This window comes from Equus quagga, chromosome 1 (assembly GCF_021613505.1).
Source record: "Equus quagga isolate Etosha38 chromosome 1, UCLA_HA_Equagga_1.0, whole genome shotgun sequence".
In the NCBI taxonomy this organism is placed as follows: Eukaryota; Metazoa; Chordata; class Mammalia; order Perissodactyla; family Equidae; genus Equus; species Equus quagga.
The window spans coordinates 154,167,702-154,185,852 of record NC_060267.1 but is presented as its reverse complement, the minus strand read 5'-3'; the positions used below and the strand labels follow the sequence as shown (position 1 = coordinate 154,185,852).

Genomic DNA, 18,151 nt, shown 5'->3' with positions numbered 1-18,151 from the left:
AACTGGATATTTGGCTGAGGAAGTATCTAAGCTAAGTGTTGAAGGTGCAGCTTAGTTCTTCTTGACTGCTTATAATAAAACGTGAGAAGAGAGAAAAGACTTAAAGATGGAATTATTAATCAGAAAGGAAGCAAAACTTAAAGATTTGGAAAATTCTCAGTCTGTCCATATTGAAAAGAATCAGTGAACTATTTGGGAGAGAATATGAAAGGTGTGGCCAAAGATCCATCTGATAAGGAAATTAGCCATCTAAACTGAAGCTGGGTGCTGTTGTTCAAGACCTAGAAGGAGGCAATTCAGAGATCATCAGGGCTGCCACCCCCAGCACAGGCCCAGAGTGCAAGGCCTGGAGGGCAGAATTATTTCAAAGGAGGAGCCATGCGCACTTATGGGACCTTGGCACATGTTGCCAGCCTTGCCTCAAGGCCTTTGCTCCCTGCGTTAGTGCTCCTTGATTGCCCAGGTCCAGCTCTAGTGGGTCCCCATGGCATAGGCTGCAGTAGCCACTCGCTCAGGGGGCACAGGCAGCAAACTTTGCTGCTATCCCTGTAGTGCTGTCTCTGCCTGGGCACAGAGTGCACAAGCCATGAAAGCATGGCTACTTCGACCTAGATTGTGTGGCTTATGACACAGGCAGAGAATCCCTGCAAGGTCAGAGTCACCACAGACAGCTCCTACTAGGGCATTGCCCAGTGGAGCTGTGGGGCTGGGGCCACCCTCATGACCCAAACCAGTAAAGCCACCTGCAAGTGATTCCAGCCCAGGGAAGCCTCAGGCATGTGACTCTGTGAGAGCTGCTTGTGGTACGGGCTGTACCAAGCAAAGCCATGGGAGTAGGCTGCCCAAAGCCAAGGAGGGGGAGGTCACCTGAAGCCTTGGGGGCTGACCCCCTACCTGGCAAAACTGTGGGGGTAGAACCCACCCCAGTGGATCTGGAAGGCAGGACCACAATCCCAGTGTGCCTGGAGGGTAGAGCACAGAGCCTAAAAGGATTATTCTCCAGCCTTCCGGTTTTAGTCTTGCTAGGATCCTGTCACTTCTTTCCTATTTCTCACTTTGGAAGGGGAATGCCTTATCCTATGCCTGTCCCACCACTGTATTTTGGAAGCATATAACATGTTTTATTCCACAAATTCACAGCTGGAGGGGAATTTGCGTTAGGATGAATCCTACCTTCAGTCTCACCCATATCTGATTTAGATGATATTTAGATGAGACTTTGGACTTTAGATTTTTGAGTTGATGTTAGAAGGAGTTAAGACTTTCTAGAGTTGTTGAGATGGAATGAATGCATTTTTCATGTGAGAGGGATATGAATTTTGGGGGGCTGGGGATAGAATGCTATAGATTGAATATTTGTGTCCACCCCCAATTCATATTGAAACCTAACCTCCAAAGTGATGGTAATAGGAGGTGACTAAGTCATGAAGGCAGAGCCTACATGATTGAGATTAGTGTCCTTATATAAGAGGTCCCAGAGAGGTAGTACTCTTCTTATCCCCAGATAAGGAACCAGAGTTTTAGAGTGGTTAACTAATTTGCCTTGTAAAAAGTGGTAGAGCTGTCTGACTAAAACTTGAGTGTCTGTAACCATTCATAACTATTGCCTTGAATGAATGAATAAATAAACCACTATACAACCTGAACTTATGGCTGTGTAATTTTCAATAGTCACTCCATGTTTTCCATTTTCCAAAATTTAATTTTGAAATTTTCTTCTGAATTTTCTAGTTGAATTTGTTAGCTAAGTTATGAAATAAAAAATGAAAAACAGAAGTTGAGTAAAGCAAGTGTTGTGCTTAGCATAGCTTTGCACTTGTCAATATCTTTATAAACTAAAGTATAGACTGCTTAGGCATGATTTTTTAGGCACCTCTTTGAGGACTCTAGCACTCTCCTGACCACATTCTTTCTGTCCTCTTCATTTGTATGCTCTGTGTATGGCACTACTTTTGAAAACCAAGAAAGTGTTGGAGAAAAGGAAGTAGAAATAATGAGAATCTGGTTTGAAAAGAATAAGGATTTTATAATCTGTATTATAAATTCTATTAGCCTGGATAAACTATGTCAAATCTAAAATACCTAGAGGTTTAGGTTAGACACAATTGAAAATGAGTATCACTATTTAAGTAATAATGACATTTTCTTAGTGTTAATTTATCTTCTCAGTATTATCCACTGTGAGACCCAACTTTCTAAGAAAATCTGAAAACTTTATCTACCATTTAAAAGTAATCTTTTAATCCCCTTAGCATTTTATAATAGGCTATCATAATAGATTTTCCTAAGCTTTTCATTGATATGGTGCCATAAGTTTCGAGTACTTTCTCCTTTATAGCAGCACAATGGTTGCAAGGACAAAATCCTAGGCAGTTGAGTGACAGGTAGTAATCATTTTCTGCTTTCATATTTCTTGCACTTTGATGATTTGCATTATTAGTATTCTGTTCAATATGCTGTTTCTATAGAAATATTTTAAAGTGACTCCATTTTGTGAGGAATAGTTTAGATAATATAATCTATAAACCTTTTTAACTAGTTATATATGACTGCAATACAGTATGGTAACTGAGTTATGGTACCTCCCACTTTTCCGGCAGGAGACCTCATATCCCATTTAGGACATATGACCTGCTTATATATGGTCTGAATGAGGATTCTAGTTTCAATTTGATGTTAAATATCAATAAATCCTATTTTTATTATCTATTAAGTAAATATAAATAGAAGGTTCTTGAATGAACTTGTAGTGGATAATCTCATTGTTCTAGAACTGTACCCCAACTCTTCACCCTCAGCTTAGTTGTCCACACAGACTCCCAATACCTGCCTTAGACTTAGACTCTTCTGGGGGCCAGCCCCCTCACCAAGTGGTTAAGTTTGTGTGCTCTGCTTTAGTGGCCCAGGGTTTTGCCGGTTCGGATCATGGGCACAGACTGGCACCACTCATCAAGCCATGCGGAGACGGTGTCCCATGTAGCAGAACTAGAAGGACCTAGAATTAGAATATACAACTGTGAACTTGGAGGCTTTGGGGAGAAGAAGAAGAAAAGGAAAAACAAGAAAAAAAGATTGGCAACAAATGTTAGTTCAGGGCCAGTCTTAAAAAAAAAAAACGCAAAACTTCCACATCTCTCTTTATATTTGTTTTTTGAGTTAATAGCCCTTCACTCAGTGGCCAATGTCATGTCCTCCTCCTCCTGCTTTGTTTGTAGCCCACTGTGGGGCCTTCTGGAGGATGGATGATGGTGTCCTGGAAGCCTTAACAAAAATTATTATTTTTTTTTTGAGCAAGATTAGCCCTGAGCTAACATCTGCTGCTAATCTTCCTTTTTTTGCTGAGGAAGACTGGCCCTGAGCTAACATGCCTGCCCATCTTCCTCTACTTTATATGTGGGATGCCTACCGCAGCATGGCTTGCCAAGTGGTGCCATGTCCACACCCAGGATCCGAACTGGCGAACCCTGGGCTGCTGAAGCAGAACATGTGCACTTAACCACTGCACCACCAGGCCAGCCCCAACAAAAATAATTTTAATTTCTTCCTTTTTTTTTTTGGTGGGAAAGATTGTCCCTGAGCTAACATATGTTGCCAATCTTCCTCTTTTTGCTAGAGGAAGACTGTCGCTGAGCTAACATCTGTGCCAGTCTTCCTCTATTTTTTTCTGTATGTAAGATGCTGCCACAGCATGGCTTGATGAGCACTGTGTAGATCCATGTTTGGGGTCAAAACCCATGAACCCCGGGCCGCCGAAGCAGAGCATGCAAACTTAACCACTACACCTCTGGGCTGGCCCCTAATTTCTTCCATTTTTGATGACCAGATTTATGCTTCAATATTATCAAAGACACAACAAGATAAAGATATCTGCTATTACTACTATTGTTTAATCTTTTCCTGGAGGTAAAGTAAATGTAAACAAAATATAAAGCATATCAACAACATGGCAGAATAGGAGGCTCTGGACTTTCCTTCCTCCTACAGATGAACTGAGTAAACAGCTACACACAAATCAGTTCCCTCAGAGAGAGATACAGAAATTAGTTGAGTGACTCCTGCATATTGAACGATTGAGAAAATACCCACATTGAAATGAGTAGGAAAAGCTGAGACACACTTGTGCCGTAAACCTCCAGTGCAGCACCTTACAATCAGGAAGGAACCCCAATTGCCAGCTTCTCCCTGAGGAGCAAAGGATTTGGACCACTCAGCTAAATCCCTAACTTTTATGGCTGCTACCCAAAGCCTGGCTCCCAAATCACCTAGCTCTCTGAGCCAGTGGGCCCAGCATTTATGAGTCTCCCAGGACCATATTAAACAAAGAGGTGGTTTTAAACAGAAGTGTGAGCACTTACCATGGTTATTTCTCTGGGCTCCACACAAAGGAAGCAGGCAAAAACACAAGGCTACCAGTTTCTCCCTTATAGGGGTTTGACTACATATTTTTTCTACCTGCTGCCCAAGTGTTGCGCTTCTAATCAGCCTGCATCTGGAAGCTGACTGGGCTCCTCCAGGGACCTGAAAGGGCATGTGGGTACTTCCCTTGCCTTCTTCCTCCTCATTCACTCCAATGATAAAAGCAAGTCTCCAGCTTCTCTTTGGAAGGAGCTTGTCCATATATCTAGCTCCCATCTTATATGGCTGCCACTTGAGGGCTGCCTCCCAGATCACTCAGCTCAGTGAGCCAAAAGGGTGGAGTATTTGCAAGTGTCTCTTCACCACAGAGAACAAAGAGGCAATTTTTAACAGATGTGTGAGCACTTCCTCCCACTACCCCTCTAGCCTCAGCAGAGAGGAAGCATGAAAAACCATAAGGTTCCCAGTTTCTCCCTGGAAGAGATTTGACTGCATATTTTCCCAGCTGCTGCCCAAGGGTTGGGCTTCTAATTAGCCTACACCTGGGACCTGATGGGGCACATCATCAGTAGTCCTATGAGACCCTGAATGGACATGTTCCCTGAATGGGAACTTCCTGTGCCTTCTCCCCCTGGCTCATCCCAGTGATAAAACCAATAGAGGTAGACTTACCTGTCAGAGAATTCAAAATAATGGTCATAAAGATACTCACTGAGGTCAAGAAAGCAGTGCATGAACAAAGTGAGAATTTCAACAGAGAGGAAATATTTGAAAAATACGAAAAATAAATCATAGAGCTGAAGAATACAATAATTGAATTGAAAAATTTAATAGAGGAGTTCAACAGCAGTCTAGATCAAACAGAAGAAAGGATCAGTGAACTTGAAGACAGGTCATTGAAAATCATCCAATCAGAGAAGTAAAAAGAAAAAGGAAGAAAGAGAGTTAAGATAGATTAAAGGACTTATGGGACGCCATCAGGTGGGTGAATAAATGCATTCTGAGAGTCCCAGAAGAAGAGAGAAAGGCATAGAAAGATGATTCAGTGAAATAGTGGCTCAAATCTTCCAAAACCTGTGTTAAGAAATAGACATCCAGATTGAAGCCTAAAGAAAACCAAAGAAGATACTTCAAAAAGAGCTACATTATATAATCAAACTCTCAAAAGCTAAAGAGAGAATTTTCAAAGCAGTAGGAGAAAAGCAACATGTTACATACAAGGGAACCCCCATAAGACTATAAGACTATAAGACTATTCAGCAGAAACCTTGAAGGCCAAAAGAGAGTGGGATGATATGTTAAAAATTCTGAAAGAAAAAAACTGCCTACCATGAATACTTTACCTGGCAAAGTTGGCCTTCAAAATTGAAGGAGAGAGGAGACCCGACCTGTGTTGTAGTGATTACATCTGGCACCCTGCACTTCAGTAGCCCGTGTTCGCAGTTTCGGATCTTGGGTGTAGACCTATACCACTCATCAAGCCGTGCTGAAGCAGCAACCCACATACAAAATAGAGGAAGATTGGCACAGATGTTAGCTTAGGGCTAATCTTCCTCAAGCAACAAAAGAAGAAGGCTGGCAACAGATCTTAGCTCAAGGTCAAAATTCCTCACCAAAAAAAAAAAAAAAAAATTAAAGCAGAATAAAGATATTCCCAGAGAAACAAAAGCTGAAGGAGTTCATCACCAATAGACCTGCCTTACAAGAAATGCTAGAAAAAGTTCTTCAATCTGAAATGAAAGGATGCTATTTAGTAATATGAAAACATGGAAGTATAAAACTCACTAGTATAGGTAAATATAAAGTTAAATTCACAATAATATGTAATGGCAGTATGTAAATCCCATGCAACTCTAGTATAAAGGTTAAAATACAAAAGCATTAAAAATGACTATAACTACAATATTTTTTCATGGATACATAGTATGAAAAGATGTAAATTATAACATCTAAAAGATAAAATGTGAGGGCAAGGATTAAATGTGTATAGCTTTTGTATACAATTGAAATTAGCTTAAAAATGAACTGTTATAACTGTAAGATGTTTTATGTAAGCCTCATGGTAAGTACAAAGCAAAGAGCTATAGTAGATACACAAAAGATTAGGAGAAAAGAATCAAAGCATACCACCAGAGAAAATCAAATCACAAAGGATGAGTGCAAGAGAAGAAGAAAGGAAAAAAGTATCTACAAAACACCCAGAAGAGAATTAAAAGGGCAAAAGCAAGGCTTTCCCTATCAAAAATTACTTTAAATTGGCGGCCAGCCCAGTGGTGTAGCAGTTAAGTTTGCACGCTCCATTTCGGCAGCCTGGGGTTCACATGTTCGGATCCTGGGTGCAGGCCTGCACACCACTCATCAAGTCGTGCTGTGGCAAGCATCCCACATATAAAGAAGAGGAAGATGGGCATGGATGTTAGCTCAGGACCAATCTTCCTCAGCAAAAAAAGAGGAGGATTGGCATTGGATGTTAGCTATGGGCTAATCTTCCAAAAAAAAATTACTTTAAATAGACTAATTCTCTAGTCATAGAGTGAAAGTGAAAGGATGGAAGAAGACATTCCATGCAAATGGAAAACAAAAGTGAGCAAGGATGGCTATACTTATATCAGACAAAATAGAATTTAAGTTAAAAACTGTAAAAAGAGACAAAGTAGATTACTATATAATGATAAAGGGGTCAATTTATCAAGAGAACATAACAATTGAAGATATTTATACACCCAATATTGGAGCATATGAATATATAAAGCAAATATTAAGAGATCTGAAGGTAGAAATAGACAGCAATGCAGTAATAATAGAGAATTTCAATACCCCATTTTAGCAATGGATAGGTCATCCAGACAGAAAATCAATAAGGAAACGTTGGACTTAAACTATAGTTTAGATGAAAAGGATCTAACAGACATATACAGAACATTCCATCCAACAGCAGCAGAATGCACATTCTTCTCAAGTGCACATGGAACATTCTCCAGGATAGATCATATGTTAGGCCACAAAACCAGTCTTAACAAAGATAAGAAGATTGAAATCATATTAAACATCTTTTCTGACCACGATGGTGTGAAACTAGAAATCAGTAACAGGAGAAAAACTGAAAAATTCACAAATATTTGGAGATTAAACAACATGCTTCTGAACAACCATTGAGTCAAAGAAGTAATCAAAAGAGAAATAAAAAAATATCTTGAGGGCCCAGCTTGATGGTGTAGTGGTTGGGTTTGTAGTCTCTGATTTGTTGGCCTGGGGTTCATGGGTTTGGATCCTGGGTGTGGACCTACACACTGCTCATTAAGCCATGCTGTGGCAGCATCCCACATACAAGGTAGGGGAGGTTGGCATGGATGTTAGCTCAGTGACAATCTTCCTTAAGCAAAAAGAGGAAGATTGGGAACAGATGTTAGCTCAAGACCAATATTCCTCACCAAAAGAAAAAAAAATATCTTGAGACAAACAAAAATGGAAACACAACATACTAAAAATAAGGGATGCAGTAGAAGCAGTTCTAAGAGGGAAATTTATGGCAAAAAAGTCTTCATTAAGGAAAAAGACAGATCTCAAACAAGCCAAGTTGACACCAGATGGAACTAGAAAAAGAAATACTAAGTCTAAATTTAGTAGACAGAGGAAATAACAAAGATTAGAGCAGAAATAAATGAGAGATTAGAAAGATAATAGAAAAGATCACTGAAACTAAGAGTTGGTTTTTTGAAAAGATAAACAAAATTGACAAACCTTTAGACTAACAGAAAAAAAGAGAAGACTCAAATAAAATCAGAAATGAAATAAGAAACATTACAACTGATGCCGCAGAAATATGTAGGATCACGAGACTACTGTGAACAATTATATGCCAAAAAATTGGATAACCTAGAATAATGGATAAACTAGAAACATGCAACCTACCAAGACTGAATCATGAAGAAATCGAAATTTTAAACTGACCAATAGCAAGTAAGCTGATTGAATCTGTGATAAAAAATTCTCCCAACAAAGAAAACTCCAGGATCAGATGGCTTTACTGGTGTATTCTACCAAACATTTACAGAAGAATTAGTGGCCGTCCTTCTCAAACTCTTCCAAACAATTGAAGAGAGAGAACACTTCCAAATTCATTTTATGAAGCCAGCGTTACCCTGATACCAAAGCTGGATAAGGACATTACAAGAAAAGAAAATTGCAGGCCAGTATCCCAGATGAATGTATATGCTAAAATCCTCAATAAAATACTAGCAAACAGAATTTGACAGCAGATTAAAAGGATCACACACCATGATCAAATAGAATTTATCCCTGAGATGCATGGATGGTTCAACATATTCAAGTCAATAAACATGATACACCACAATGAAGGGGGTGGAAATCATGTTATTATCTCAATAGATGCAGAGAAAGCATTTGACAAAATTGAACACCCTTTGATGATAAAAAACTCTCCAATTAGGTATAGAAGGAATGTCCTTCAACAAAATAAAGGCCATATATGAGAAGCCCACAGCTAACGTCATGCTCGCTGGTGAAAAACTGGAAGTTTTTCATCTAAGATCAGGAACAAGAAGGGTGCCCACTCTCACCACTTTTATTCAACATAGTACTGGAAGTCCTAGCCAGAGCAATTAGGAAAGAAAAAGATATAAAAGACATCCATATCAGAAAGGAAGAAGTAAAATTTTTTCTGTTTGCCAAATACATGATCTCATATATAAAAAACTCTAAGATTCCACCAAAAAATTGTTAAAAATTGTATATCCAAGAGACAGTACAGCCTAGTGGATAAGATCACAGAATTTGGAAACAAAGTGCCTGCATTTAAATCCCAGCTCTACTATCTACTAACTCTGGTACCTTAAACAAATTACTTAACTTTTCTCTCTAAAAATGGTCATACTAAGGTTGTTGGGAAGACTATATAAGCTGTGTGCACAAGGCACTTAGAATGATACCTGGCTCATAGCATTCAATAAGGTTTAGCTATTATTATGGCAAAAGTATTGGATACCTACCAGATGTGTACTACGTAGTAGATTAGTAGATATTGTAGTTAACTTCTACTCCTCTTCTGCTCCATCATACTTTTTTATTTTTAATTTTGAAGCATTCTGTCCCCAGAGTGATTTATGCGTCTATTTTTTTCCTTTGTTTCTGGGTAGCTGGAAACATCACATGTTCTACATGTTTAGTCTTTATAGAATAGAGAGGGGGTGGACAAAGAAGATATCAAAGAGCTATTTCTCAGATTTTGGTTTGAACTTTCTCTCCTTATACTCCCTAATCTTTATCCTTCTATTTTCCTCTTATTTATATTTCAGATTCAATGCATTTATGGAAAAAGAAAAATTGGATAGTAAGATAATAGTACAGTATTGTAACAGTGCAATGGATTCCTCAGTGGAAAACAACATGTATGTAAACAAAGTGTGGGTTCAATGTGAGAATGAAAGTTGTTTGAAATGGAGATTGTTGTCAAGTGAGGATGCAGCCAAAGTTGATCACAATGAGCCATGGTACTGCTTCATGAACACTGATTCAAGATATAATAAGTGCTCCATTTCTGAAGAAGACTTTCCTGAAGAGTCTCAGCTTCGTCAAAGTGGGTTTAAGATTGTCTATTCACAGCTCCCTCTTGGAAGCCTGGTTTTGGTAAAATTACAGAATTGGCCAAGGTAAGGTTTTTGTGGTTGTTTTATAATAAACTATTGAAGTATAGTCTTGGTACATTTATGAATTTTTAAAACTTTTCAAAGAATCAACTTTTTCTCATTTGTCTGATTTCTCACGTATTGTTTTCTGATCTCATCCTTATTCTTCTCCTGACTTCTTTGCGTTCAATTATTCTTTTTCCAGTTCCTTAAACTGGAAAGTTAGGTAACTGATTCAAATCTTTTTTCTTCCTGATATAGACAAAGCTATAAATTTGTCTTTAAACACTGCTTTAGCTACATACCACAAATTTTAATATGTTGTGTTTTATTACCATTCAGTTTGAAATATGTACTAATTTTCTTTGTGATTTCTTTTTTGAAGTGAGTTTTTAGAAGTGTACTTTTAAATTACCAAATATCCGGGGATTTTTAAATATCTTATTGTTGTTGAGTTCTAATTTAAATCTGTTGTAGTGAATTTCACTGAATCTTATTTTATGGCCCATCATGGCCTATCTTGAAATAAATGTATATTCTGTAATTGTTGCCTAGATGACTGAAAGATTTTTTTTCTTTTTCTTTAGATTTGTATATTTAGTATTGTTTAGCTCAGTGTTTCCCATTTTGGGTATTTTCCCAACTATGCAATATGTACTTTCAGTATGTAATTTCAAGTGTTTTTTAATTTCAATTACATTATTTTTAAATCATCAACAAATTTATTCTGTTGTGTTATTTTGATTTTCTTTTAATAGGACTCCTATACTACTTATGGTGGATATTCTTTGGTTATCTTTGGTATTACTTTTTCTTCAACTGTTTTCATCTTTTCATTTTTTAGTTTAAATATTTTTCCCTTTCCATATTTTATTTTTCTGAAGCTATTATCAGTTGAACTTATTTTCTTTTACGTTCCTTCCAGGTTAGTGTTTATTAAAAAATTTAAAAATTCTTTCATGAGTTTTGCCACCTCTCTTTTCAAATCTTGCTTTTCTTCAATGTCTGTTTTTTCAGTTTTTCTAATTCTAATTTATATTTTTTCCATGACCTACATTATTTTTTTAATTTCTGTTAGTTCACCTTAAAATCTCAGGTACATTTTTGATCTCTTTAAGGGCATACCTCTCAGGCATGCTTTCATTTTTTATAGGGATGTTATTTATTTTTAACACAATAACTTATATTTGATTCTACTATGATCCTTTCCTGTTGTGTACTTTTATATGAAATGAGTTCTTGTTCTTTGGGGAGAGAAAAGGAAGTCAGAATGAATTTTTTTCAGTCTATTTTCTCTCTATTCTGATGGGTCATTTCTTTTTTTTTTTTTTTCTGAGGAAGATTAACCCTGAGCTAACATCTGCCGCCAGTCCTCCTCTTTTTGCTGAGGAAGGCTGGCCCTGAGCTAACATCTGTGCCCATCTTCCTCTACTTTATATGTGGGATGCCTACCACAGCATGGCTTGTCAAGTGGTGCCATGTCTGTACCCAGGATCCACCGAAGTAGAAGGTGCACACTTAACCACTGCGCCACCAGGCCGGCCCCTGATGGATCATTTCTGTTGTTCTAAGTTCACTGATTCTTTCCTCTATTATATTCATTCTGCTGTTGAGACTATCCATTGAGCTTTTTATTTTGGTTACTGTATTTTCAGTTCTAAAATTCCCATTTGATTTTCTTTAGATCTTCTATTTATTTGCTAGACTTTGTACTTTTTTCATTTTGGGTCTTATTTAAATCTATTTTAGCCTGCTGCTTCTGCTACTATAATGGAGGGGTATTAGGGGTACCTCTTTGTTACTGCCAGGTGGGAGTGGAAGTCCAGGTTCTCTACTCAGCCTCTACTGACTCTCTGGGGATGGAGGGGTGCCTCCTTAACTGCTGGGAAGGGGTGAGAGTTCAGGCTTCTCACTCGCCACCCTGGCTGAGAGGGGTAGGGATACCTTGCTACTGTTCCCCACTTGACTTCCACTGATGCCATGGAGGGAAGACCTTGTTAATGCTGGACGGTGACTAAAATCCCAGCTTCCCACTAGGCCTCTTCTGCCACCACCTGAGCAGGGAGGGAGAGAGTCCTTCATTACTGCTGGGTAGGTTGAAGTCCAGGCTCACTTGAGCACTTGGCCTTTGCTGGTGAGGGTAGATATGAGGGGCCATACATAGTTTTTTCCGTGGTGTTTGACTGGGATAAAGCAATTATTTAAATGTTTTGTGTCTTGCTAGGCTATCCCTATCCTGGTCCCTTTGACTAGAAAGAAAGGCTTCATATGGGCTTTTTGTTTGTTTGTTTGCACCCATTGGTATTTCTGGGTTGCTGGCTTCTTCAGAACCCAATCTAGGATATATGAGACATAAAGAAAGCTCAGGGATCTCACTGCCATGTCATTTTTCAGGTCCCAAGGCCCCTATCTGGTTTATAGTCTCTTCACCTTTTAGAATTTTTTCTTGTTTATTTGATATATAATACTCAGGATTTTTAGGTGTACTTAGTGGGAGGAATATAGACAATTGAGTTCACTTCAGCTTTTCCAGAACTAGAATTTACAGAATAGATTTTATAGCTTTTTTGTCTAAATCATGTAGCCCGAGCCCCTTATTCTGTTTTTTTCTCAAAATATCAAAAATATGAACTTGTTTTCTGAGATTTCCTAGCTTTTTTCTCACTTTTACTTTTTAAATTTTTAATTAAATTTATCTATTTACATATTTTGATTAATAGACTTTATTTCTTAGAGCAGTTTTAAGTTTACAGCAAAACTGAGCAGAAAGTACAGAGTTTCCACATATCCCCTCCCCTGCCTCATACAACCTCACTTACCATCAACATCCCACATCAGTGTGGTACAATTGTTATAATCTATGAACCAGCCTTCACCCATCATTGTCAACCAAAGTCCTTAGTTTACACTGGAGTTCACTCTTTGTGTTGTACATTCTGTGGGTTTTGACAAATGTATAATGACATGTATTCACCATTACAATATCATACAGAATAGTTTCATTGGCCTAAAAATCCCGTGTTCTATTTTTTATCCCTCCCTCCCACTAACCCCTAGCAACCATAGATATTTTTATTGTCTCCATAGTTTTGCCTTTTCCAGAATGTCATATTGCTGTCATGACATAGCATGTAGCCTTTTCAGATTGACTTCCTTCACTTAGTAATATACATTTAAGGTTGCTCTATATATTTTCATGGGCTTAGAGGCTTGATAGCTCATTTCTTTTTATCAGGGAATAATATTCCATTGTCTTTATGTACCACAGTTTATATATCCATTCACCTACTGAAGAATATCTTATTGCTTCCAAGTTTTGGCAATTATGAATAAAGCTACTGAAAACATTCATGTCCAGGTTTTTGTGTGGCCATAAGTTTTTCAACTCCCTTGGGTAAATACTAAGGAGCATGATTTCTGGATCGTCTGGTAAGAGTATGTTTAGTTTTGTAAGAAACTACCAAACTGTCTTCCAAAGTGGCTGTACCATTTTGCATTCTCACCAGCAATGAATGAGAGTTCCTGTTGCATCTTCTCCAGCATTTGGTGTTGTCAGCGTTTTGGATTTTGACTGTTCTAATAGGGGTGTAGTAATATCTCTTTATTGTTTTGCTTTGCATTTCCCTGGTGACATATGGTGTCTAGCATCTTTTCGTATGCTTATGTACTATCTGTATATCTTCTTTGGTGAAGTGTCTGTTCAGATCTTTTGCCCATTTTTTAATTGAGTTGTTCATTTTCTTACTGTAGAGCTTAAGGGTTCTTTGTATGTTTTGGATATCAGTCCTTTATCAGATAAGTGTTTTGCAAATATTTTCTCCCAGTCTGTGGCCTGTCTTCTCATTCTCTTGATAGTGTCTTTTGCAGAGCAGACATTTTTTTATTTTAGTGTAGCCTGACATCAATTTTTTTCTTTCATGGATGATGCCTTTGGTATTGTATCCCCATTTTTTTTTTTTTGCACCTTCTCTTTCCTTAATTCTTATGGGTCCTGTCCTCTTCAATTTGGATTATACTCCCAGCAGTTTCTCATCCATGTGAGCTTTGGTCCTGGAAAGGAGCTTTGTTGGTTAGTTTTAAGTGTTCATAAGGCCCAGACTGCCCTAACACCTTCAGATTTTGTTGTAATCCCCCTTGCAGTTTTAGCTGCTGTGCTTTGACCTGTTGCACTTTCCAATGAATCCTTCTTGCAGTTTTGAGGTTCTGATCTCACAAACCCATCGGACCTCTCGTTGCCTCCCCTGCTACCACCCTATTTCCTCTCACACAGATGCTAATCATATGTGGGTCCTTAAGGGTCAGTAGTTTGTGCCTGCTTCCTCCTATTTTGGTGTTCACGTGGGTAGCTAATCACTTAGTTTTGTTATAGATGTTGTGTGTCAGGTTTTTGCTTTGCTATTATAGTTACTCTGCCTGTACTTTTGGGGAAACTTCAGGAGGTTCTGAAACTAACACCATTGCTGCTATCTTCCCAGAATCCCTTGCTATTTTACACTACATTTTCCTACTTAACATTCTCAAAGCTGGCATACTCTGGCTCATATTAACTTGTTTTCATTCATATTCAACCATTCTCCATGAAGAATATAAGATGTTTGCTTCATAGAGAGAATGTGATGGGCTTATTCTAACACACACACACACACACAACACATGCAGGAGGCCTTCAAGTCTATACCTAGATTTGTGTTCTTGTTCTCTTACTTACTGTCATGGGCTTAATTGCATTCCCCCAAAAGTCATATGTTAAAGCTTTGACCTCAGAATGTGACTGAATTTGGAGTTAGGGCCTTGAAAGAGGTGATTGAATTAAAATAGACCATCTAGGTGGGCACTCATCCAATCTGATGGGTATTCTTACAAGAGGAAATTTGGACACACAAAGAGACACCAGGGATGCACCTGCACAGAGGAAAGATCATGTGAAGTCACAGGAAGAAGGCAGCCATTTGCAAGTTAAAGAGAGGCCTCAAGAGGAACCAACCCTGGTGACACATTGATCTTGGACTTCCAGCCTCCAAAACTGTGAGAAAATAAATTTCTGTTACTTAAGCCACCCAGTCTGTGGTATTTTCCTATGGCAGCCCAGTAAACTTAATAGTTTTGCACATGTGGAAATCTTTTTGAGATATATACCTTTTGTTACTGAGGGCTTTTCTAGGGATCAAGTGTGAAATGTTGTAAAAAAATATATATATATATAATTAATTGACTTGTGTGTAATAATTAGGATGGACATGCAGAGGAACTAGATAGTTATGTAAGAACAAATAGTTTAAAAGACATGAATATGAACACTCATTTTATGAGGTTACTTATGAAGGTATTTGTAGTCTCATATCATTTTTCATATCTTAAATTAACATTCTGAAAGCAGAGAGTTTGTATTTTCTAATGGAAATTTTGAAGGTTCAATAACTCTAATTCAAGAAGTGGATTTGTTTCTTGTCACTATATCTGAAATATTATGTGAGAAGTCTGATTAGGAATTTCTTTTGCAGTTTTGTGCTTGTAACTGAGGGTTAGGACTTGAAATACAAATGAAACATGTTTTGCTCCAGTCCCTAAATTATCTGTAATATATGATTAGGACCATCAAAATGCCTACAAAATAAAGCTATATCTACTTTCTTGCTTATTGAAAGAATAGAATGCATTTGGCTAAGTAGTCACATATATGTCTTCCTCTTTATGAACTAAGTACAAATGAGCACAGACTTAAAATACAGATTGAGAAACTCAAATCTTGTTATATTGTTTACTCAGTACCACAAATAAATAGAAAGATGATAACACAACAAATTGCAGTAATAGAACATAAAGCTAGAATTAACCTACTAAAAACAGTCAAACGTTAGTTCTTAATTAAGCAATGTTATAGATGTTGAAGTTTCAAGTGGAAAGACTAGCTGGCTGGCTTCAGGGGTACATAGCAGTGTAGCATAGTCTGGATCAATTCTCGTTAGCCCATGGCCTTAACACCCAGCTTTGAAGGCTCAGAAACTCAATCTTATCAACATCTCAGAGTTCTTCTTTATCAGAAGAGTTAACCCTCTCCAATAAAGCCAGAAAATCTAAAGAGAGACTGATACAAAATCTAGAAATGCTTATTTAACCTTTATATAATAAAAAGAAATAATTGTTAAGAGAATAGCACTGTCTTTGTCTGTGGGCAAGCTCCATGGAAAATCAAATTATAATAGTTACATTTACCTCCACATTGTGAGATAGCACACACTTATATATGTATAAAAATACATATGCAGCCTCTTGCCTTTGAGTTATGCCTCTATGTGCTTGAGGGTGGGGATATCTGCATATACTAGGAAGAGAAAAACTATCTCCATAATGTTTAAGCAGCCTTGATTTTTAATAATTGATCAAGTAGCATTGTATTCAGCTAGAAAGAGCACAGTGGTAAAAACTGAAAAAGAGTACTTATCTCACTAATACAGAAAGATCGTTGTCAAGCAGAAACTAGGCTCTATTTAGGGAAATATTTGGACATGTTTACACAGACATTTTACAAAGCTTTCTCATAAGTGTGAAAATTAATTTATAGACAATATATTTGCATTCTAATTTACTGTAGTTCAAACAGTTTAGTAATAAAATATACCTTTAAATTAACAAACCAATCCAGTAATACTTTTTAGGTATAGTATATAAATTTATAAATGGAGATTTCTACTAGATCCTTTGAGTATTATAAAATATTATTTGATTACTTCTTAATTACATTCTTTTGCCTATGGATTAATATACTTATAATATGTATGTGTGTAGATGGGAAATTTCCTCTTCCCATCAGCCGCTGCAGTTAGGTATAGCCCAAAGATTTCTTGGCAAATATAACGTTCAATTAGGGATGACTCCAACTTGTTCATTTCATTTCCCACAGATTAGGAGTGAGACCCAAGTAAAATGTACTCTCCTCTTGAACATCCAAACCATGTTTTAAAAATAGCAGTCATGTACTTCTCATTGAGTATAAATATATTGCAACTGAAATCATGCTTAAGCTTCAACTTCTGTTGAAGGCAATAGCTATCTTAGCTTATCATTCCCACTGGATAAGAAATGGGTAGGACATCAGTTTCTTTATGATACATTTACACTTCCCTTGAAGTTACTTGTCCTACCAAAGTTTCGCCTTTCCCCAGGTGGATTCCAACACCTGAGATTTATTTGACCTTGTTGTATTTGTACATTCTACCTCCTGCCACTCACAGATTCTAAAATTCATCACTTTCCTTGTAATTCTGATACCCTTCCATTGTGTTGCCTGTTCTTACTCTCCACCTTTAAGCCCCCAAACAACACTTGAGAATTTCTCCTCAATATGAAAGTGAAAAATTGGGAAGTAGAAATGCACAATGTGCTATCTCATTGACAGTTTTGGAACTCAAATTGAGGTCAGTGTGAGGGCAAGAAATGGACATCAGCTTTCCTCAATCACAGCAAGTCAGAGAAGATGATGTATATAGCAGCTGGAGAGAACTAATCATGTTTTCTGTATCTATTGCCTCTCCTCAGCTTTTTCTAAAGTTTGGTACATTCCATTTTAGCCAAGATATACAGACTAGGAGTCAGACAATTCCTTTGCACTGCCTGAAGAAATACTAAAGTGCCCTAGTTCTATGGACATTTAATGATACTTTTTATAATTCATCTTTAAATCAGCATGCAATATTTTCTATAATATAAAATGTTTTAAATAATGAACAGAAGCTTTTTTTTTAATTGGCATCAAATTCTTTTTAGGAGTCAGCTCTATTTTTATTTACATTTTATAAAGTAATAATTTAAATTGAATACACTTGGGCCCAATAGGTTTGATGTAAAAACTACTTGTATCAGAATTTATGTCAGAAAAGTATCAGCTCATCTTATGCATAATAAATGCAAAATAGTCTTTCTTTCATGTGTTAAGTGTTAGAAATCCTGAGACTGTTTTAAACTGAGTGGAGTAGGTGAAACTTGTAATTTGATATTGGTTGGCAGTAATCCTTTTTAAAATTGAGGTGACATGCAAATAATGTAGTATTAAACATGAGCCCCTTATATTTCACGAACAGTTTAAACAAATATGTTAATGCAACAATCACGGTTTGGTTGCTTTTAAAATAGCTGTTAATGAGGTTGAAGGA

General features: G+C 37.3%; 1 protein-coding gene across 5 annotated transcripts in view; it reads left to right on the top strand.

Annotated features, from left to right (window-relative positions):
- The window catches only part of ZCWPW2 (zinc finger CW-type and PWWP domain containing 2), a 150,001-nt gene that overhangs the window by 42,854 nt on the left and 88,996 nt on the right, over positions 1–18,151 (top strand). For all 5 annotated transcript variants that reach the window (XR_006889307.1, XR_006889308.1, XM_046665760.1 and 2 more), the window contains one exon: positions 9,672–10,025. Coding sequence is in view for 3 of the 5 variants with exons in the window: in XM_046665760.1 (XP_046521716.1) it covers positions 9,672–10,025 (354 nt within the window). In the remaining 2 variants the exon portion in view is untranslated. The remainder of the gene's footprint in view (positions 1–9,671; positions 10,026–18,151) is intronic.